We start from the raw sequence: 21,757 nt of genomic DNA on the forward strand, positions 1-21,757 counted from the left end.
AAACACCATCCCCACAGCTCTCCAAGCACACCCATGGCCAGCAGACCCACGTCGATCCCCCCCCAGGAAACCTCCTGCACCTCCCCATATTCCCCAAAATTACACAACGGATGTCCCGGGGGGGCTCTGCCTCATGTGAAGACCCCCCCAGGCTACCAAGAACCACCACGGATGGCCGTGTCCCTACCCCAGGGCTCACCCCCCGGTGCCATCTCCTGCCCCGTGTCCCCGGCGTGGTGCTGAGCCCCCTTTCCCCCCCCCCCAGGGGCTACCTCTACGCGGGGCTGGAGTTCGGCGCCGAGTGCTACTGCGGCCACAAGGTGCAGGCGCCCAACGCCAGCGAGCTCGAGTGCAACATGCCCTGCAAGGGCGAGCGTGGCAGCACCTGCGGCGGGGCCAACCGCCTCTCCATCTACCGCCTGGAGCTGGCCCAGGAGTCCGCCCGCCGCCGTGAGTCCGCGGGACCCCAAAACGGGGACGCCCCCCCCCCCCCCCGGGGACCTCGCCGATCACCCGCCGGCAGGGTCGTGGCACCGCGGGAGAGGGGGTGTTGATAGGGGTTTGGAAGGGTTTGGGGGCACGGTTAGGGGGTTGGAAGGGTTTGGGAGACAAATTAGGGGGGGTGGAAGGATTTGGGAGCCACTTTTGGGGTTGGAAGGATTTGGGAGCCAAATATGGGGTTGGAAGGATTTGGGAGCACAGTTAAGGGGTTAGAAGGATTTGGGAGCCAAATTTTGGGGTTAGAAGGATTTGGGAGCAAATTAGGGGGTTGGAAGGATTTGGGAGCACAGTTAAGGGATTAGAAGGATTTGGGAGCCAAATTTTGGGGTTAGAAGGATTTGGGAGCCGAATTAGGGGGTTAGAAGGATTTGGGAGTCCAGTTAGATATTAGAAGATGAGGGTTTGATCTCTGGTGTTTGTGAATCTCTCCCCAAATCTACATTCCTTCACCTCTCAGCCCACTGTTGGGTGGATGGGGGGGGCTCATTAGCAGGCGTTTAATTATCAAAGGGCTGCCCACATCGCGACCTCGGGGAGGATCCATTTAGGGCCGGGCATTTCTGGTTGTCTTTCCTCTCCAAACATCTCCCAGAGGCAAGCTGGCAAAAAACCCAATTAGAGCAACGCTAACGAGCTGTACCCCAACCATCTCCCCCCCCTGTCCCCCCCAGATGGCAGCGCGGTGTTTCGGGGCTGTTTCCGCCGGCCGGACAACGTCTCCATCGCCCTGCCCGCCAGCCAGCCCATGCCCAACATGTCCGTGGATAAATGCGTGGATTTCTGCACCGAGAAGGTACCGGGGGGGGGGTTGCAACCACACCCAGCACATTTGGGGCTGATTCGGTACAATTGGGATGCGTACGGGTTGGATTTGCTGCCCCACTCTTGGGGCTCGCCAAAGGCAGCGGGGAGGGGGGTTTCTTCCCACCCTAATGATTTGCTGAGACCAGCAGGGATGCGGGAGGGGAAGGCTGGCCCCCGTTTTGCACCAAATCTGCCCACTGGGACAGAGCCAGCACGGAGCAGCTCATCCAGGGTGGGCACCACCAGGCCAGGAGTGGGCATTTAATTTATCCATTTTAATTTATCCATTAAAAATTAGGTGAATTATCCAGGCAGAGGATAAAAAACAAAAAAACACACAGGTGAGGACCTCCCTTTGCAGCAGGGAAATGAACTGCCCCTGCTTAAATCACCACGAGCAGCACCACGGAATGGGGATAAATCCGGATACTTTGGGTGCATGCAACAAGCTGGGGGGTGCCAACACCCGGAGGGCACCCAAAGCGCCCCGGTGCTGTGCACAGGAGGGGGAGGAGGGCAGCAGGGACGGCTCTGCCCCTGTGTCCATCCCCGCAGGAGTACCCGCTGTCGGCGCTGGCCGGCACCGCCTGCCTCTGCGGCTTCCCCACCACGCTCTTCACCCTGCACGAGCGCGAGGACGAGCAGCTCTGCGCCCAGAGGTGCCCTGGAGAGGAGTTCGAGAGCTGCGGCACCCCCGAGTTCCTGCTGGTCTACCAGACCCAGGTGCAAGGTGAGCTTTTGGGTACTTTCGGGGGGCTCGGGGCAGCCCCGGCTTCGTGGGCACCCCTCCACGTGGGCACCCGGCTCCTGCCGCCCGCGGGCAGCCCGCGTAGCTTTTTGCCTCCCATTAAAAATCGCCATTTATTTTGATTTCCCGGGAAATAAATCCTCCCGTGAACAAACAGCTTTAATTACTGCTTAACTCCGGCGCAGGAGAGAGCAGTTTGCCATCTGCCTCCAGCAGGATCCCTCCCTGCTCCTGCGTTTTTCTCCTCGCCACCGGCGGCAGCCGGCAGGGGAAGCCAACGGGGCTCACCAGACACACGGGGTGGGGAAAAAAAAAAAGGGAAAAAAGCAAAAAATAGGCAGAGAAACTCCCGGGAAGGCTCCTGTCCCATGCATCTCGCTGCTGGTGGGGCAAGGGATGGAAATGGAAGCGTGGTGTTGGCTGGCACGGGGGGAGATGCTTGGGGAGGGCTCTCATGGGGTTTTTCTCTGCCCAGAAAGCTTCTTTATCAGAGCTAAAATGAACGAGGTCCAAAACTCGGCTCGTTTTGTCTCAGAATGGCTCGTTCCCGTTCCTGACACGGTTCCTGCTTTTGTGGCCGTGCTGGAAACGCTTTTGCAGTCACTGACATCAAAAGCAGCAGCGCCGCGTGGATAATGTGCCCTCATTACATACTCCTAATTAATCAGCGTGCAGCTGGTGATGGCACGACACCCCCTTCCCTCATCTGAGGCCCTTTTGGGCTGCTCCCACGTCCCCTGGGCAGGGCACAAGGGTACCTCTCCCCGTCACCACCACCTCACACCCTGCCCTAGCATATTTTGGGTTCAGCTGCAAGGAGCTGAGACATCCCCACGGCACAAGCAAGCAGCCCCTGCCCGAAATCCTCAAGCAGCCCGGTGCCTCGACCCATTAGCCCTGCCAAAACAGCTCCTGCCCCCCAGCTTTTCTTCTCCTCCCCGTTTTCTCCTTGCAGACAACCGCTGCATGGACAGGAGGTTCCTGCCCACCCGCTCCAAGCAGCTCGTGGCCCTGGCCAGCTTCCCCGGGGCCGGCAACACGTGGGCACGGCACCTGATCGAGCTCGCCACCGGCTTCTACACCGGCAGCTACTACTTCGACGGGTCGCTCTACAACAAGGGTGAGCTGAGCGAGGGGCTGGGTACCCCTGGTGCTGCCCCGTGCCTGCCCTGGGGAGCAGTGGTTTGGGCAGACGTAGCCTCCTGTGGTGCGTTTGAGCCTTCGCAATGAGAGCAGTTTGGGGCAGAACTGGGATTTCTGCCTTGTGTTGGTGTCTTTCAACCTGTGGAGGGTGCTGAAAATTTTTAGAGGAGTTACCAAAGCGGCTCTGACCGTGGCAAATGAAGCAAGGCATTTTTCACCGTGAAAAAGGCTGGGTTTTGAGCAGATCTCCCTAGGAAATGCTAGGGAAAGCGGTTCTGGTCTCAGCTAGAAAATCCTCTTTTCCAACTCCCCTGACCCATTCCCACCTTGGAGAAAACCCAGGAATAAAGCAGCACGCAGAGGAGGAAGGAGCCGTGGCATCCGTTTGTCCCTGCTGGGCACCAGTCAGAGAGGAAAGCCCTGGGTGCTGCCGCCCAGCGGGGCCACCCCAAAACGCCTGGGAGCACGAGCTGGGAACCAAAGCAATACCACGGCTGTCCCCAGGCACTTCCCTACAGCAGCTCAAAACAGCGACGTGCTGAGGAACACCACATCCATATTCAGGGGTGTCAGCGGCACAGAAAGTGCTGAGGAGCTCAGGGGTGGACGTTCCTCCTCATGTCTGCTCCACCCCGGCAGGGTTCAAGGGCGAGCGGGACCACTGGCGCAGCGGGAGGACCATCTGCATCAAGACCCACGAGAGCGGCCAGAAGGAGATCGAGTCCTTCGACTCGGCCATCCTGCTCATCCGCAACCCCTACAAGGCGCTGATGGCCGAGTTCAACCGCAAGTACGGGGGGCACATCGGCTTCGCCGCGCACGCCCACTGGAAGGGCAAAGGTAGGGGACGAGCACCAGCAGGGACAGAAAGGGTCCCGGCGTGGAAAACCCGAGCGGTGCCACCACCCGGGGTCCAGGTCTGGGCATCTGCAGGGTGAAATTAAGCCTTGAACTCGTTAAGGCAAAATTAGGGGGGGCAGCGGGTGCTGCGCGGCGCTCTCCTGCCACCGTCCCCTTCGGCCGAGCCCGGCTGCTCGGAGGAAGGCACCTTCACCACGCACAGACAGCTTGTGGAGGCTTGTTAATTATAGCAATTTACAAATTGCTGTTGTGGAATTGACTTCATTGGAAAGAGTTAAAATATTTAGCTTGATTGAACATCTGCTACCCTTAATTCAGAGTTTATTTAAGGGGATCTTTTTTTTTTTTTTCTCCGTTGTTGCGGTTATGTGCCTGGATTTCGTTATTGCCATGTGCTCGCTGCTGGCAAAGGCGTTTCGGCTGCGGGCTGAGCCCCCCCAGCAGCTCAGCACCCCAAGACCCCGCACCCATCCCCACGCAGGAGCTGTCACCCCCTCCTGCCTCCCGCTGTCACCTCTCCATCGGGGCTGGCTTCGCCCCCATTGGGGTGGGGTTCAGGGATTGCTGCTGGCTCTTACTCAAACCAAAGGGGATGCACGTTTTAATGTGTGATTAGCCACCGGGTTAATTGCCAGGTTAATTAACCATTGAAATGATGGAGATTTTCCATCAGCTGGGGTCCTTAATGGGGTCGGGGTTCGCTGGGAAACGTGCGTGCCACCAGCAAGGGGCTGGAGACCTCGCTGCCCCCAGCACGGAAGCAAAGCCTGCATGAGGACATCCCATTTGTGCCAGGCTTGCAGTTAGCGCTTGGTTGTTTTGTTAAATAAATCATCTCGAGGCTGAAAGAACAACCAAAAAAGCCAAGTGATTAAAGGTGGGGTCTCACACCACATGCAGGGTGCCAGCTTCGTGGCCACGATTGCTCCCATCACCGGTCCGTGAACCTAAAGCCCCAGCAGGAGCATCCAGCCCCAGCCCCGCAGGATCCCAGCTCATTTCCCTCTCTAATTTTGGAGCGATTCAGTGATGGAAAATGCTGCTCCTCCCTCCTGCCTCGCAGGTTTCGCCTCCCCCCCGGCCGCGTCTGTGCCGCGCGCAGGCGGAGGCTGGAGGCTCGGCGCAACCCCGCGTTTTGTTCCGTGCCATTAATTTTACGGCGTCCCTGGAGCCGTTCCAAAGCAAAGTTTTATGTGATATGATTACACAAGGTGAATTGTCCTGTATCTGTTTAATGAAACAGATACCGTGTTTAATGATTCTCCGGGGAATTAAATGCAGTTAAGCTATTAATCAGGCATCGGTTTCTTGGGGAGGACAAGACGGAGAGGCAGGTACCCGGAGCTTTTACGCATCGTAAGCGCGCTGCCAGGAGATCCACTGCTTGTTGTCCATGTTTCATTACCCTTTTTATCCCCCGATTTTTATGCGAGGATCAATTAGCCAGGAACCTGTGGGTAACAGTGATTTCGCAGCCATCCATACCCACAGCTGTGTCCCCGTCCCCGAGGATGACAACAGCTCGTGCTGCCCCCAAAAAGCCGAGCCATCGGAGAGGGGCTCCGCAAAGCCCCTCCAGCTGTGAGGGGGGACACTGGTTGGGGACACAGGGTCACCCCCTGACCGTCCCCGTGCTCTTCTTTTTGCAGAGTGGCCGGAGTTCGTGGCCAACTACGCGCCGTGGTGGGCCACCCACACCCTGGACTGGCTGCGCTACGGCAGGAAGGTGCTGGTGGTGCACTTCGAGGACCTGAAGCGCGACCTCTTCGCCCAGCTGAAGCGCATGGTGGGGCTGCTGGGCATCGCCGCCTGCGAGGACAGGCTGCTCTGCGTCGAGGGCCAGAAGGACGGCAACTTCAAGCGCTCGGGCCTGAGGAAGCTGGAGTACGACCCCTACACGCCCGAGATGAGGAAGATGATCAGCGGCTACATCAAGACGGTGGACGCGGCTCTGAAGCTCCGGAATCTGTCGGGGGTCCCGGAGGACTACTACCCGAGGTGATGGCACCGAGCCGGGTGGGGGATCTGTCCCTGCCTGGAGAGGAAAGGCTCCTTTTCCTCTGCCTGCTTCCACCCAGTGGGTGGCTTTCTTTTAATTCTCCATCTGCTGCTGCTAGCTGTTAATCAACCCCCCTGCATGAGAAACGAACGCTCCCCAGCCATCGCTGAGCTTGCTTGGCCGACACCTCCACGGAGCTGGGAACCGAGGGGCCCTCCCCACCACGACTGGTCCCCGTCCCCACCGCGCAGGTGTCCTGCGCTTGTCCCCTGCCGTGCCAGACATCGGTCAGGACACTGAGGAGCGGGGAAATGTGGGCAGCGTGGGGCCGAGCAGCTCCGTCCTGCTCCCACGCCGGCTGCTGCAGCACCTTTAGCAATGCAACCAGTTCTTTGCGCATGTCCCGGGGGAAGGGGGTCACTGCGTGGATCCTGCACCGCTTGTGCCGTGCCCAAAGTGTCCCTGCGGTGCCTGCTGGCTCTGGGGGCTGTCCCCACGCTCCTTGGAAACCCCTGGAAGGCTCCTGCTGGCAGGGATGGAGCTGATCCCAAATGAGGAGGAACGTCCCGCTGGCAGGGGACTTGGCACCATGGGACATGGAGGGGTGCAGCGGGGTGAGGTGGCCGTGTCCCCTGCTGGGCACCATCCCTGGGCTCTGCAGGGACCCTCCCTGTGCACCCCCAGCCATGGGCACACGTCTGCAGTGCTGGAGATGGGGACGCTGACCCAGGACAGAGGAGCTGCGAGCCCCCACACAAGCACCTTTTCCTCGTTCCAGAAGCTCCCCGAGGCAGAAGAGCCCCCAGGAAGGTGTTTGGGGGACGGTGAGCGGATGGGCACGGGGGGGACTTGTTGTGCTGGGGGTCTGGGTTCGACCTGGAGCAGGTCCAAGCTGTGACCATGGGCACGACGGAGACCAAGGTGAGCGGGTGGCACGGACCTGGGCACGGGGTGAGCCCTCCTGTCCTTGGGGAGGGAGGAAAGCAAAGGAGCTCTGTGCACACCCACAAGATGCCATTTGCAAATCTGGCTCCGTGCAGGGCTGCATGTGGCCCTGGCCCCTGCCCAGGCTTCGCCCCACACAGGCACCTGCCCTCCTCCCAGCCCCGAGTCCCTCTGGGTGTAGGTGCAAAAGCCATATCTTGTGCGCAGCCTTTTCTACAGTTAGGTCCTTAAGGATTGGCTTGGAACTCTTGATCTTGATAGAAACACGTGCACAGGCCGAAATCTAGAGACACCTATCGAGCTATATTCAAAGAGAGAGAAGAAAACTCCGCTGGCAAAAGGAGAATTTCGATAAATTATATTTTTCTAACGCGCGTGCGGAGCTGACGCCGCCTAAGGGGGCAGGACGGGGTGCCGGGGCTGCGGGGAACCCCCCCCCCCGGCTCCACGTTTTCGGGTCTCTGGGCAAAGGGAGCCGCTCGCCCACGAATGTATTTTTGTAAGGAGCGTGCTGGTTTTACCTCGTCCTTTGCTGGAGGTCTCCAGGAGCCCGGGTGCGCCCGTCCCGGCAGCGGGCACCATCCCGACCTCGCGCTCCTTGGTCCGCGGCGGCCGCGGGGCTGCCTACCTCTGTCCGAACAAATCCTCAGGTCAACCCGGCTATTAAAGGAGTTTTGTTGCTATCCCGCCTCCCCGTGTCTTTGTGGGGTCCCCCGGGGGTGACGCCGGGTCCCAGCCCCGCTCTCGTCAGCGTTAATTGCGTTAATGACGTTCCCCCATCCGAAGCGCTGACGGGTGCCCCTTGCTGGCAGTTTTATTGCCCCTACAGCATCCTTAAAGGCAGGTTTATTCCGGAGCGTAGTGAGAGCTGATAGATTTACTGCAAACTTTATTTCCATCGCCTCTTATCATTCCTGGGGCCCTATAAAAAGAATGGGCTTGGTGGGATTTATTCCTTTGCTCCTGGCCAGCCACCCTCGTGGCTGGAGTTGCTGAAATGCTTTTAGTTTTAGCGGCAGCACCGAAAGCACGTGTGGGACGTCACTCGCTTGGAGGGGCATCATGTGCAAAGGGGACAAGGTGTCCCTGGCCCCCTGGCATCCCTCCTGCATTAAAAACCCTTTTTTTTTTTTTTTTTTTTGTGATATCTTCAGGCTCCATCACTCCCCATGCTCTGCATCCCCTGCGCCGCGCCAGCTGGGCTGGATGGGTTACTCAGCAGTTGCCCTGGCAACGGCGTCTGCACCAAAACCGCCCGCATTTCCCCCAATTCTGCGTGGGTTCGGCACTCAGCAGGCTGCTTGGGGGCGGTGGGAGGGGATGGGGATGAGATGGGGCCGAGATGGGGATGGGGGTGTGATGAGGATGAGGGTGGGGATGGGGAGCAGCTCAATTCCCAGCCACACCAGTGACATCTCCTGGTGATGAACTGGGGGCCCCAAGCAGGGCTCCTCTTCCTCCCAGATGAACACGAAGCTGTTTAAATGAGAGGGGAAAAAAAAAAAAAAAAAATGAAAAAAGAAAAAAACCTTAGCAGCATAATACAGAAGCTGCGACAGCACTTTTACAAAAGCTATAAAATGTATGGGAGATGAGGGTTATAAATCTGAGCAGCCGTAATATTCATCCGCTACAAAAGAAGCATGTTTATTTATCGTTTTTACTATTTTCTGTAAAATTTACAGTTGACAATCTGCCTGAATGCAGCGGAGATAATTTAAACATGGCTCCAGCCCGCCTGGCACTGAGGGAAGGGAAATGATAGCATGTTTATTCTCTCTTTTTTTTTTTTTTCCTTAAATCCAATCCCAAATAAAGGGTGTGATTTATCGGAGGAGTAAAGCACCGCTTTATTTCAGGGCTGTGACAGCTAATTGAAAAAGAACAGTCATTAAGGACGGTAATGTGTTCCACAGAAATGATTTCAGTGTATTCTGGAGTAATTTCCCAAACGCTCGTGCGAAATGAGCCCCAGCCCCGCAGTTACGGGGCGCTGGCAAGAGGCAGGAATTTGGGGAGGGAAGCGGTGGGTTTGGCACACCGGGAGGGTGCTGGGTGCAGTGGTACCTGGCTGGGGGTGCTGGGCCCTACAGAGCATGGGACACCCATGGGTGGGGAGAGCTGGGATGGCTGCGGGTGGAGAACGGGGTCCTGGGGTGGGGATGGGGGTCTTGGGGAGGGGTAAGGGGGTCTGGGAATGGAGCTGGGGGTCCCAGCCCCCAGACCTGACGCTCTTCTCTCCCAGCTAGCCCTGCACTACCCTAAAACCTTGATCTGCAATATTTAGGCAATATCGGGGCAATATTTAGGTGCATGTCTTTGCAACTCTGACAAAAGGGGAAAAAAATTGGGGTTTGGAAGTGCCTGCACAGAGCGGTTCTGCTGCTGAGGTTGTTCTGCAGCCAGGCAGGAATACACGCTAGGAAGCACCTGAAAAGCTTTGGGCTCCTTCCCCTTCATGTGCAGAGCTTCAGTGAGTATTGGGGGTATTTGTATGTAAAGCAGGTTTCATATTAACTAGGCAAACAACCAGGGAGGCGAGCTCAAATATTAGGTTTCCGAAGCTGTCATTGTAATGCTGGTTTAACCCAAGGTTACGTACCGAGTCACTGCTTTTTTGGGGAGGTATTTGCTGTAATACCAGATGGGATGAGCTCACAGAATCCAGCCACAACACCTCCTGCTCTCACTGCGTGAGGTTTTCACCCCATCCCATAACCCGAACCTCGGCTGCCTCTGCGAGCACCCACAGCATCCCCATGGCTCCGTGCTTGGGCTTCACCAATTGGTTTTTGTCTGCTCCTGGTTTGGACTTTTTCCTTTCGATTTTTAAGGAAAAAAAAAAAGAATTCCCCAGCCTTTGTATGAACCTGTGAGCAGACCTGCAATGGGTGATGCGTGGGGAAGATCCTGGGGGAACCACGAGGGTTGGGACCCCCCAGGGGCACCCAAAATGTCCCCAAAGCCTGCTCCCCCCTGTCACCTACATGGTCCTTCCTCGTCCTCCCAGGAGTTACAGGCTCTGGGGGTGACATGGAGAAATCAAGCCATAAATAAGAGCGACACCGGTGACACCCGTTTGTCACCGTCAAGAAGCCCAGCCCGTGAATTATCTCCCAAATTAACTGTGCATGAAATTGGATTGAGATGCTGCTCGGCCACCCTTCACCGGGGCACTCTGCAAGGACCCACCAGGACTCACAGACCCAGCATCCAAAAGGCACCCGGCTCTGAATAAAAGGGTCTTTTTTTTTTTCAAAGAGAACTTCAAATTAATATTTTCTCCTTATTTTCTCCCACTTGGTGACCCCGGGCACGAGCCAATCCCCCTCCCTGGCAGGTGGCTCCTGGCCAAAAAGCCGTGCTGGTTGCCTGGCTCCAAACCCTCTGTGCAGGAGTCCCACAACACTTGGTGGGCACTGTGTTTATTCTGGTGCCTCTGCCGGCTACAGAGTGCTCACATCACAGTTAAAAACAAGTTGTGCTAGTACCAATACACCACAAAATGTTAAAATAAGTAGTTATATGCATACACGGGGCAGGGGAAGAGTGCCACCGGTTGCCCGCAGCGGTGCCCACCGAACCACCCATCCAGACAGCCAGGCAGTCCTCAGACATGTCCCCTGCCAAAGAATTCAGCTGTTTTCCCCCTTTTTGCTTATTTTTCCCTTTGTCATGAGCCTGTCCAGCACGTGGGCTCCTCACAGAGCACCTGTAGCTCAGCCCTCAGCATCTCAGGCCCAAACGTCGCCCGTGGCCTCCGGTCTGTCCATGTGTGGGCACCAGCACAGCCTGGTGCTGACATCTCTGAGCTGCAAATGTCTCTGAAAACGGATGGTGCCCTGGCCAAGAGCACAGGCCACACGGTGACATTATAGATAAAAATGTCCTGCAACGTTTTCTTAAATAACTGGGACAGCTCGGGGCAATCGGGCAGCACAAAGCAGGGGGTCCCCAGCGCCTGGCAGCCCCCCGACAGCAGGACCAGTCAGAGAACATGCTGTAGGACAGCACCAGACTGTGCTCGTCCCACACCAAGGTGGTCACCATCCTCGTGGTGGGCACGAGCAAGGCCGGAGGGCCGCGGCCCTCCCGCAAGCACCCTAGAGGACCGTCGTCTCCTTCTCGGTCATCGAAGACATCTTGGAGAAGCTCCTGTGGACGATGCTGGAGTGGCCCGTCTCCTCGCTGAGGGCGTTCACCAGTCTGGAAAGGATGGTCACCTTAAACTTCTTGAAGTCCTGGCCCATGAAGACGTAGAGGACGGGGTTCATGCAGCTGTTGGAGGCCGCCAGCGCCGTGGTGATGGGGATGCCGATCTCGAACACAGAGCGCGAGACCATGTCGGGCTCTGTCTCCAGGAGGTTCAGCAGGTGGTAGGGGCTCCAGCAGAGGAAGAAGGTGACGATGATGGTGACAATGATCTTGAAGGGCTTTTTGGACTTGGCAAGGCGGTTTCGCCGCAGGTTGAAGACGATGGCGACGTAGCAGAAGGTGATGATGGTGATGGGGAGGATGTACCCCGCCAGGAACCTGGTGATGTTCACCGTCCGGTGCCTCATCAGGGCCAGGGCTTGGTAAGACTTGTTCCTGGACAGGGAAAAGTTGCTGAAACAAATCACGGAGTTGCGGGCCTGCGCCGTGTCTCGGAAAACCAGAGACGGGCAGCTCATAATGATGCCGACGGTCCAGATGATGAGGCAGACCAAATAGGCCAGGTTGGTGGATCGATGGTTTTGGGACCAGACGGGAAAAACCACCGACACGTAGCGGTCGAAGCTGATGGTGGTGAGCAGGAGGACGCTGGTGTACATGTTGAGGATGAGGAGGAAGGAGTTCAGCTTGCACATGACTGTCCCAAAGATCCAGTTGTACCGCATGGCCGTGTAGGCGATGTTTATGGGCAGGAAGATGTTGAAGAGGAAGTCGGCGACGGCCAGGTTGAGGAACCAGATGGCGTTGACCGACCTCTTCATCTTCAGGGTTATGATGGCGATGACCAGGCCATTCCCCAGGATGCCCAGCACGCAGGACACGCTGTAGATGACAACGGAGAGGATCCTGGCGATGTCCTTGGGGTCGTGGGACGGGCTGCTCCACGCGCTGCTCGTCTCCTCGTAGGTGTAATCCAGGTAGTCGTTGTAGTTATCAAGGTCGTCGGAGTAATCGGACAGGTTGGAGAGCGCCATTATCAGTAATAAATCACCCCAAAATCGCCCCCTGGGCAGCGCCAGGCTCTCGGGGTGGTTCCTGCTGAGCAAACACATGGGGTGAGATCAGACGGCATGGCCAGGGGAGCCCCGAGGTGGCCCTGCTCAGGGAGCCAGGACCAGCAGCTCCCTCCTCACCTGCACGGCCTCAGTTCGGAGCTGCAAAGTCACGGCTCGGGTCAGACAAAATCTGCTCGCCCTCGGGTGGATGAGGCTGGGGAGGAAGCAGAATTAAAGAATCAAATCCATGAACATGCATGAGGTGGCTGGACTTGAATCGAGTTATTTCTGTGATTAAAGCAGTGCCCTGGGTGCTTTATAAAATACTGATTGTGAGCGCACACGGTGCCTTTTGCCATAATCAAAAGCTGGGCTCCTGCCATGGGTTAAAGCCAAGCTGGCAAAGGGGGTGAGCTCTGGGCAAGTCCCAGCCCCAGACATCATATCCGAGCTCGTCCTTTTGGGAAGAAGAGGGCTCCGTGTCGAACCCAGCCACATGCTGCTGCTTTCCTGGATTTGAAAGGAATCTGAAATCAAAGTTCCCACCGCACCGAGCATCCTCCTCCCCGCCGGCACGGCTCTGAGCCCGCGGCGTGTTTGTACGACAAGCTATTGTTCCTCCCTGGGCTTTTCCTGAGGTTCCTTCCCGTGCGGCCCCGCTGCTCTCTGCCCCTTCCTTCCCTCGCTGCCGCTCCCATCGGGGACACGGTGGTTTGGGAAGTGGAGCCCTGGGGGAGCCGAGGGCAGGAACAGCTTTCGGAGGTCCCATCCAACCTCTCTCCATGGATTTTGAGGCCAGGAGGATGCTAAAACCCCTCCAGGAGTGATGCAGCTCGGCCCCTTCGCTTCTCCCTGTGCCAGAAGAGGTGGCATGGGGACAATTCCCCGAGGGGTGCAGAGCCCATGGGTGCACACCCCAAAGGGCATCACTTGTCCCGCACCCAACACGGGTTCAGTGACCAGGGAAGTGGCTCTGGGGCCGTGCCTGGGCTGGAGCTGCTGCTGGGGCTGCTCCCAGCCACAATTAATGCACTTCTAGCCCAAAACTCGCCCTCGAGCTTGAGCTGGAAAAGCTTCGCCCCAGCAAACCCCTGACGGTCGAAAGGAGGAATTAAAGCTGATGACCCAGGGGAAGTAACAGGATCAGCAGAACCGGCGGCCGTGCCGCTGGCTGGTGGTGCTCCCGGGGAACGAGCCGTGCCAGCCGCCACCTCCATGGCCCAGCAGCTCCCACAGCAGCCCCGTCCCAAAATCAAGTGGCATTTGTGGCCCTCGCTGGTGGCACAGCTCTGCCCCCAGCAGCAGAGATCCACCAGACCCCAATTCCCCTGCTGCTCCCAGCCCTGACCCCGCTCTTCCTCCTGGGGGGACCTGGGCAGGGCAGGCCCCCCGCTTGTGCCCGCTCATCCATTTTTAATGTAAAAGCTGCTTTTTGCTGTTATTTTACAGTCCCTGAGCCCGGCGAGTGCAATGACATTCAGCTTGACATTTCGGAGCTGTGTTTAATGGATTATTTATTCGAGTTGTCTGTTTATTTTGCACCTCCCCGCCCTCTTTTCCCTTCGACTGGGTTTTAAAGTTTCTAAGGCAGAGGTACGAGGCAGGTGATGGGAAGGAAGCCCCCCAGACCCCCCAGGTTTAGCAGAAAGCCCTGGCACGGGAACGTGCCCTGAATGAGGTCCCTGTGGCAGCGGGTGCACGGCGAGCACCCCGCCCGTGCCAGGTCAGCGAGGGTCACCCAGTCCCACTCCTGCCAGCCTGGCCTCCGAGGCATCAAAAACTTTTTTTTTTCTTTTTTTTTTTTCTTTTTTTTTTTTTTTTCTCCATTTTGCACAAATCCTGCTTCCTCCCACCCTCGTCATCCCCTGCCCTCTCCACGTCAGAAATGCGCAGTGCCAGCGGGAGCCTGGCTGCCGGCTCCGCGCACTGGGGGCGAGAGCTGGAGCCCAACACAGCCAGAAAAGTCAGCCAGCAAATTCCTACCTGCCCTCCCGCCCCGAAAAGGCAGAGCCCGAGGGGTGGCCGTGTGAACCATCTTCGTGCCTCGCTGCAAGAAAACCCGCAGACTTTGTCTGAGCAAAAACCCCCACGCAACCCTGAGAGGGCTTCGATGTTCCTTCTGGGCTGCAAATACCTCGCTTGAGCCAAAACCATGTTACTCCCTGTTCCCTATTCATCTCTGTCCTCCTACCTCACCAGAAACCAGCACAGGATCTACCCAAAATAACCCGCCAGCACGCAGCCGCCCTCCCCGTGATCCACGCAGCTGCGCTGCTCCGGGGACCCCAGGGGCTGAGCTCAGCACCGGGCTGGGACCCCCCTGGGGGCCGTCGGCGTCCCCGGGCGCACGGCGAGGATGAGCTCAGGGCTGTTGTTCTTGGGACGGCAACAGGAAGCGGAGGGAACAGCAGAAATGTTCAAATCCAGCTTTTCTGGGCGAAAGCGTTTCCGCGGCCGGCTGGGTCTCGGAGGACGGATGTGACTGGGAAAGGGGGAGCGCGGCCGGATCCCACCGCGGGGCTGCCTCTCGCCACGGGATGCTCACAAATGATTTTCAGCTGCTGGATGCAGGCTGAAAACCAGCCTGGGATCTGCCTCATCCCCTGCTGCCCTCGCTCCCTGTCCCAATGCAGCCACGCGATGATCGGCGCTGAGCAAGGGGCATCCCCACAGCCCCCAGGAGCCAGACCCAAGGTGGGTGGGGGGCGAGGAATCAGCCCCAACATCCCCCTGCACCTGCCCCACAGCGCTCCCCACAAGCTCCCAGCAGTTCCCAGACCCGTGCAGGGCGCTGCCAGTGCCCAGGGGAGCGAGGAACGAGGGAAGGAACGGGAAAGCATCTCTGGGTGCCCAGCTCCGATTCCCATTTCTTTTAGCTGCCAATTGCCATGGAAACGGAGAGGGATCGCACGCCATCCCGGTGCAATGCTCCCAGAGGATGCCCCGCGAAGGATTCCTCGTCCTGGGTGCAAATTGGACACCGAGAAAATGCTCAGAAAAGGCGAGCTCGGAGCATGGCTCTGCTAAACCCCTGGGGGGGAGGTAACCCAGAAACTGGCCACGAACCACAAGCTCAAGCCCTATTTTTAGATGAGGTGCATGCAGAAAAACTTCCTGGCTTCTCAGCGGGGCGCCCTCAGCCCCACAGCAGCCCCGCAGCATCACCTCCCGGCCCCATAGCATCACCGTGGATCTTTAGGGGGAGTGGAGCCAGTAGGGACCCCCGTGCTGCAGCCCCCCTGAGCACCCCAGCCCCAGCACAGCACAACTGGGCACCAGCAGCCCCTGAGGCCAAGGAAGGGGGCACAGAGGGGAAACTGAGGCCCCGAGCCCTGCCCGAGCCCTACCTGCATCCACGGTGCTCGGGTGCATCCCTGCTTCGAGCACCCCGGCCCCGTTCCACCGGGACCCCCGGCCCCTGCCCGCAGAGGGCCCTGTGCTGAGGCTCCCTCCCCGGCTGTGTGAGCGAGGGAAAAAAAAAAAGGAATAACTGGGAAAGGCAGCCTTAAAAAGCCGGCTGTGCCCAGGGTGGGACAGAATAACAGCATGAGTCAGTGTTTATCTGGGCAGAGCTGCGCGGGCTGGGTCGGGACGGGACGGGTCAGGTCTCCGTGAGCTGCCCCCGGCTGTGGCACGGGGACCTGGACGGGGTGTGGGGTCACCCCGACAGCAAGGGCACCCTGCTCCGGCCAGAAATGGGTGCCTGGCTGCCCAAAAAGACGCTCGCCCCGGGGTGAAAGTGCTGCAAGAGCTTGGCGAGGAGAGAGGCAAAGCGCCGGGGATGCTGCGAGGTGCCTGGGGGGGCACAGCCCCGGCCCATCGCTCCCCCCTCCTCCTGCTGTTCTCATGAAGGGCTCAGTGTTACGGGGAGAAACCAGAGAGCTGGGTTTGGGCAAAGATTTGCTTTAAAAAAGGGCAGTTTATGCTCCTGTGCTGCTTGAGACGAGGCGAGCTGCCTCCGAGATAATAAAAGATCTCTCCTCTCCTATCCTCCCTGTTATCTATATATTTATATAGATGCCTACATCTATATAAATGCTATTAATTCTCGGCCCTCCTGGCATTTAGCAGGCAGTAAAAAGGCCAGGAAAAACCCCTTTTGCTGCAGGCAGAGCCCCGCGGGGACCCCGGCCCCCTCCAGCCCCGCGGGACGCAGCAGCGCCCGGCCCTGGGTGCGGGACAGAGGGCGAGGGCTGCGAGCTGGGCGATGTGAGGGGCACCCATCGGGGCACATCTCCCCGTTCCCTGCAGCTCCCATCCCTCGGGGCACAACTCCCCATTCCCTGCACGTCGCCGTCGCAGCTCCCCGGCTGCCCGGCACGGTGCCAGCAGCCCAGCTGCACGGCTCCGCGTCCCCACGGGCACAGCAGCAGCCCACGCGGGGGCAATAGGGCGTGAAATGGTGTAAAATCGGGGGATTCGCCTCCCCCAGGAGGGCTGCAGGGCTTGCCCAGGGTGCCCCGTGTGTCAGCGGGGCTGTTTGGGGACAAAGCCAGCACGCGCTTGGGGACGCCGTGCCCAGGCACCTGCGGAGCTGCCCCAGCGCTCGGGATTTCAAGGGTGCGCAGAGGAAGGAAACCAAGAAAAGGAAATGGTCTGTCCCTCCTGCTGCCAGACGGACAGACGTGGCCGTGCTGGGCTGGGGGGGCTTTCAGGGTCAGGCAGAGTGCAGCTCCACAGCCCTGCTTGCTCCCCGGAGCAGGAGGGGGCACCCCGAAAGCCCCCGATGCGCGGGACCCCGTCCCCAACGCGTGGCAGCAAAGCGAAGCGCCCCGTCCTCCTTGTGCCCCCAAATTGGACTCTTTAAGATCCCCTCTCCCCCAAACTGCATCCATCAGCCCCTTTCCTGAGCCCCTCCCTGCAGCTTTCCCACACGCAACGCTCCTTGCTGACGCGCAGGGTGCAAAAATCTTTTCTAAAAAACTTTTTTTTTTATTTTAATGTTTTTGTTTTTCATGGAAAAGCACAAAAATTGAGGGTGGCAGTGACCTCCAGGACCCCAACACATGGCACGCGTTGGGACCCCGGAGGTCACCACCACCCTCTGCCAAGCCAAACCCCAAACCCAGTTGATAATAACAGGGAGGAGAAAAGCCTCGGCTGGCCGCGGTGCCCTTGAGAAAGGAAAGATTTTCTGCTGGCTGCAGCAAAACCCTCCCCGCACCCCGAGCACTGCTCCCAAACTGCACGGGCACCACCTGAGGAATATAAAAACCCGGAGGGATTTACCTGAAGCTCCCAGCTCGCCAAATCCCCGGGGTTTTGCTCGCGCAGAGGCTGGATTACATCTCCCCCGCTCCAGCCCCGTCAGGATCGTGCCAGCAGCCCTGGGCTTCTGTCACTTCACCGCGAGCGGCCGGGGCCGTGGATATTGCTGAGCTTTCTCATCCCGAGGAGGACACGCGCGTCTTGCCGACGGGAGAAGGAGCAAAACCTCAGCCTGTGGCACAACAGAGCAGACGTTGCCTTGGCACGGAGCTGGCCCGTGCCTGGGAAGGAGGAAGCGATGCTCGGTGGCAGGATGTGGGGACGCAGACCCTTCTTTAGAGGCTCTCGTGCCCAGCCCAGCTCCCCCCGTGCCGTGCCCACCCCCGGGTGCTGCTGCCTGCCCCTCGCGGGACCCCTGGGGCAGGGTTTGGGCACCCCTTGGTGGCTCACGGCCGTGGGCTTGGTGCTCCCGGTGAGCAGCACCAAAGGGTCCCCCCCGTGGGCTGGGTTGAGGCATCCGCACCCGGGCTGCCCGCTGAGCCGCTCCCCATCACCCCACAGCAGTGGGAAGGGAGGAAAACAGCCCAAAAATGAATCTCAGGGTGGACGGGGGACACCCAGCCAGCAAGGAAGCCGAAGAGCAACATCCGTGGCCAGCACGGGGGCGCGCAGCAGAGCCACGGCGCGGCACGTGAGCGCACCCCCAAGGGGACTGCAGCCACGGGGCCAGCCCGAGCCAGGCACGTGTTGGCCCCCGACGCCCCCGAGGTGCCTGGTTGTCCCCAGCTGCTCGTCCAGCTGTGACCCACGCACCGAGGGGGGGCCCGGATCCGGCGGTGCGCTCCTGGGAAGGGATCAGCCCGTCCCGAATCGCTCCGGGATGAGCGGAGGTGCGAGGAGGCAGGGGGGCTCCATGGGAAAAATGGGGTTTCCCCGTTGATGCCCCCTCCCCAGCTGCTCCACAGCCTTGGGGGGGTCATTGAGGGTCATGAAACTATCCAGAAATGGGTGCGGAACTGCAAAGCCACTGCCAGTGTGTGAGCTGGGACAGCCCAACGAGAAGTGGCACCTCTGGGGGCACTCAGGGCCCCGCGACGTCCCACGCAGGTGGTGATTTCTTCCCCCCCCCGCCCCAAACCCCAAGTGTTCCGGGACGGGGTTGCACGGCAGGGGCTAAAAAGAGGAATTGGGGCCCTGCTGCGATCCCGGCTTTGCACAACGCCGGGTTACAAAACCGCCCCGTGGCTGAATCAGGAGGAAAATTGCTGATGCGCCCGGATCGGCGGCGCCCGGCCGGAGAAAGGAGAAGAAAAGCGAGGCCCCTGCAAAGCGCCCGGGCAGGGGGGGGGATCTGGAAATGTGAGCAGCTTGTGGGCATCACGCTGGGGCTGTGCTTGAACCATCCCTGGCCGGGGGCTGGCAGGACCCTCGGGGTGATGGAGGTGGTGCAGAGCCCAGCGGAGCACGGCCCCTTGGCCACCCCAAGGTGCTTGGGGAGCGCGGTGCCACAACCCTACAGGGGGGCGCAGGGGCTGGTGCTGTCCCAGTCCTCATCACAGCCCCATTGCCATGCCAGCAGCACCCATCCTAACCCCTCCCATGGCCAAAAACCCCAATTCCCCACCACGGCCCCCCTCAACAAACCCCTCCACCACCACCCGGTGCCGGCACTCGCGCCGCAGGGGGACCCCGGCTCGGCCACCACCTTCCCATGGGGACAGCACGAGGTGGCCCCTGCCAGCAGCAGGCGGGGTTGGGAATGAGCTCCCCAGCCCCAAAAGCTCCTCAGGGCATGGGGATTTCAGCGTGGGCTGCTCCTCTCTTCCCCCTCTTCCCAATACCTGCAGCGGGGCCGCTCTCTCCCTCTGCTGCGGGGCCGGGGAGGATGAAGGCAGCGGCTGGGAGCGAGGAAGAGGAGGTCGGAGGACGCTGGCGGCGCCGGGCCACGCGTGTCGCGGGGCACGGTGCCGCTCCCAAACCGGGTTTTAAGGGGAAGGGGAGGGGGAAGCAGCCGCAGCGGCATCCTCGGGGTGTTTCTGGCAGCACTTCTGCTCCGCGAGCAACAGCTGGGAGAGGGTGGGAAAGCTGGCGGGGATCCTGCGGTGAGCCAGCGCTCGGAAGCACCGCGCCGCTTCCCGTGGGGACCCCTTTCCTGCCCACCCACCCCCAGCCGAGCCCTCGTGGCCCTAACAAAGCTCGGGGGCTGCGGGGTGATGCCTGGCGGGACCGGGGGGGTCCCTGCGGGGCCAGGAGGCTGCCAGCTGCCCCCTCCCCACCCCGTGTCCCCCCACCCTCCCCGCCGCCCCCAACTCCTTCCAAGACGTTGAGTCACTTCCCCTGGCGAAATCTGGCTCCCAAACGCCGCCGCCGCTGCTGCTGGGGCTGGTTCATCCCAGGGCTTTTATCACCCTTTTATTTTTTTTTTAGCCCCTCGATGATGGCTTTTGGTGCTTTTCACGGGAGGGGGCTGCAGAGCGAGGCGAAGGGGGGGGGTTCACCTGCGAGCCTGGCCCCGCTGCCAGCCCGGCGGAGGCCGTGCGGTTTTCCGGGGCTGTCCCTGCCTCGGCGAGGCTGAGCCTCGCAGCACGCCCCCGCGGCACAGGAGGTTCCAATAACCCCGCTCTTGATGTGGCACCGAGCGGATCCCCTCCTTCCTCCCCGCGGCTCCCACACCTCCCCGGAGGCTGCTCGGCACTTCGCGTGCCAGGGCAGCACCGCACCGGTTTGCAACAGCCCCAATTGTCCCACGCTTAAAAAAAAAAAGGCCACTTTGGGACAAATCAGTGGTGTCACCTCCGGGCAGGGACACGCCTGTGGATGCTCTCCTCGCGCCCCCCGGCAGCTCTCACATCTCCGAATTAGCCATCACGGGGTTCCTTCATCAAAGTGTCCCCCCAAAAATGGGATTTATCATCAGATTGAATTTAAGGGGTGTCCTGGGGGCGAGCAGGATGAAAGCTGCCTCTTTGGGGGGGAAAAAAGGTGAAGGCAGCACCCCGGGGCGCTCACCTTCCCCCTGCCTCCGGGTCCCTTCCCAGGCATCTGCAATTCCCACGTGCGGGCAGGATGCAGGGTGGGACCCGCTCACCCTGTGCAGTTCTCCCTGTGCTAAGCAGAACCACGAAGGTAAAACCACGCTGACGTGGGGCAAAAGCCCTGCTGACACGGGGTAAAGCCGAGCCCCGGGGTTTGCTCTGTGGTTTGGGGCTTCCCTGCACGCAGCACGGCAGCGCCGCTTGCTCAGCGAAAGGCGGCCGGAGAGGGGTTGGGAAGGGACCTGCGGAAACGCCGCGGGGTTACGGGAGCTGCCACCACTTACAGCCTCCGGGAAGCCTCCAGGATGCTCAGATCGGTGGGAATTTGGCCTGAGTCACCTCCGAGCTGCTCACACCGAGGTGGGAGAGCAGCAGGAGGCGTCTCCTGCACCCCCCCCCAGGGGCTTGCTGCGTGATCCAGCAGCACTGGATGGAAAAGCAGCACAGAGACCCCCGCTCCAGGGCTGGTTTTAGATGTGGGGGCACAACATAGGGCTCCCCCCGCCGTGATTTCCCATTTCAGGGCTGGTTTTGGCCCAGGTGATGCTCTCAGCTCCCAACCAGCACCAGCCCTTGCCTTCAGCCCCCTTAGCCCTGCTTGTTTTGGGTGCTTGGCCCAGGAGAGTTGGGGAACAGCCGCACCACCTGCCCACAAGCAGCTCCCAGGCCGTGAGCAATCTCCCTCTTATCCCTTTTTCAGCCTTTTTCAGAGCCAGAAAGGCTCAGCCAGCACCTCTGGGACTGCATGCAGCCCCCCAGCAGCTCAGCAGCCCCCCAATATCCCCGCGGGGATCCCCAAAACCTCTCCCCACGTTTCCCATGCGTAACCAGGAGGAGCTCGCCCCGGGACCTGCAGCGCTTCCCATCGCCGCCGCGTCCGAGTGGAAGCAAAAACTCATCACAAAAATAAAGCAGCCTGCACACAGGATGTCGGAGAGACTGCTTGCCTTCCACGTTTCGCTGATTTGCTACAACCACGGAAAAAAATAAATAAATAAAATAAAATAACATAAAAACAGTCCCAGGCTTGTGCAACGCGCGGCTTATAAATAGCAAGGCAGCAGCACAGCAATAGCACGGGGCTGAGGGATTGCCAGGCACAGGCAAACCCCAGCACAGGCCATCCACTTCTGCATTATCCTCGTCCAGCACCCCTCATGAAGCCCCTGTGGGGATTACAGGGTGGTTCAGCCAGGACGAGAAGCAGGAGGAGCACCCCGTGCCCTGCTGCTCAGCCCCCTGCCTCCTTTCCAGCTGTGTATTGCCCCAGCCATTCATTATTTGACATTTAATGGTGTCTTCT

At 59.6% G+C, this 21,757-nt stretch overlaps 2 protein-coding genes across 4 annotated transcripts in view; one reads left to right on the forward strand and one right to left on the reverse strand.

Moving 5' to 3' along the window:
* WSCD2 (WSC domain containing 2) overlaps positions 1-6,059 on the forward strand; it is a gene marked incomplete at both ends in the record, with an annotated part of 10,664 nt that extends 4,605 nt beyond the window's left edge. Inside the window, 6 exon segments of the mRNA XM_084297093.1 lie at positions 266-450; positions 1,173-1,294; positions 1,861-2,035; positions 3,009-3,173; positions 3,836-4,036; positions 5,707-6,059. Coding sequence (XP_084153219.1) covers positions 266-450; positions 1,173-1,294; positions 1,861-2,035; positions 3,009-3,173; positions 3,836-4,036; positions 5,707-6,059 — 1,201 coding nt within the window.
* Positions 6,060-8,747: 2,688 nt separating this feature from the next.
* CMKLR1 (chemerin chemokine-like receptor 1) lies at positions 8,748-19,375 on the reverse strand. Of its 3 annotated transcripts, none has more exons than XM_084297529.1 (4): positions 19,261-19,375; positions 17,441-17,651; positions 12,350-12,425; positions 8,748-12,251 (listed from the first exon to the last, which is right to left on the reverse strand). In XM_084297529.1, exon 4 carries the CDS (start codon positions 12,188-12,190, stop codon positions 11,105-11,107), a length of 1,086 nt encoding a protein of 361 aa, XP_084153655.1. In that variant the 5' UTR covers positions 12,191-12,251; positions 12,350-12,425; positions 17,441-17,651; positions 19,261-19,375; the 3' UTR covers positions 8,748-11,104. The 3 variants fall into 3 exon arrangements, with proteins under 3 accessions (XP_084153655.1, XP_084153656.1, XP_084153657.1); XM_084297530.1 differs by having other exon boundaries at positions 8,748-12,254; XM_084297531.1 differs by lacking the exon at positions 17,441-17,651 and having other exon boundaries at positions 19,261-19,331.
* Positions 19,376-21,757: the final 2,382 nt, after the last annotated feature.

The sequence above is a fragment of the Netta rufina genome (genome assembly GCF_964035555.1).
Source record: "Netta rufina genome assembly, chromosome: 17".
Classification (NCBI taxonomy): domain Eukaryota; kingdom Metazoa; phylum Chordata; class Aves; order Anseriformes; family Anatidae; genus Netta; species Netta rufina.

Excerpts from the sequence above, each read along its gene's own strand:
- CMKLR1 (XM_084297529.1), bottom strand. The coding sequence starts at position 12,190 with ATGGCGCTCTCCAACCTGTCCGATTACTCCGACGACCTTGATAACTAC.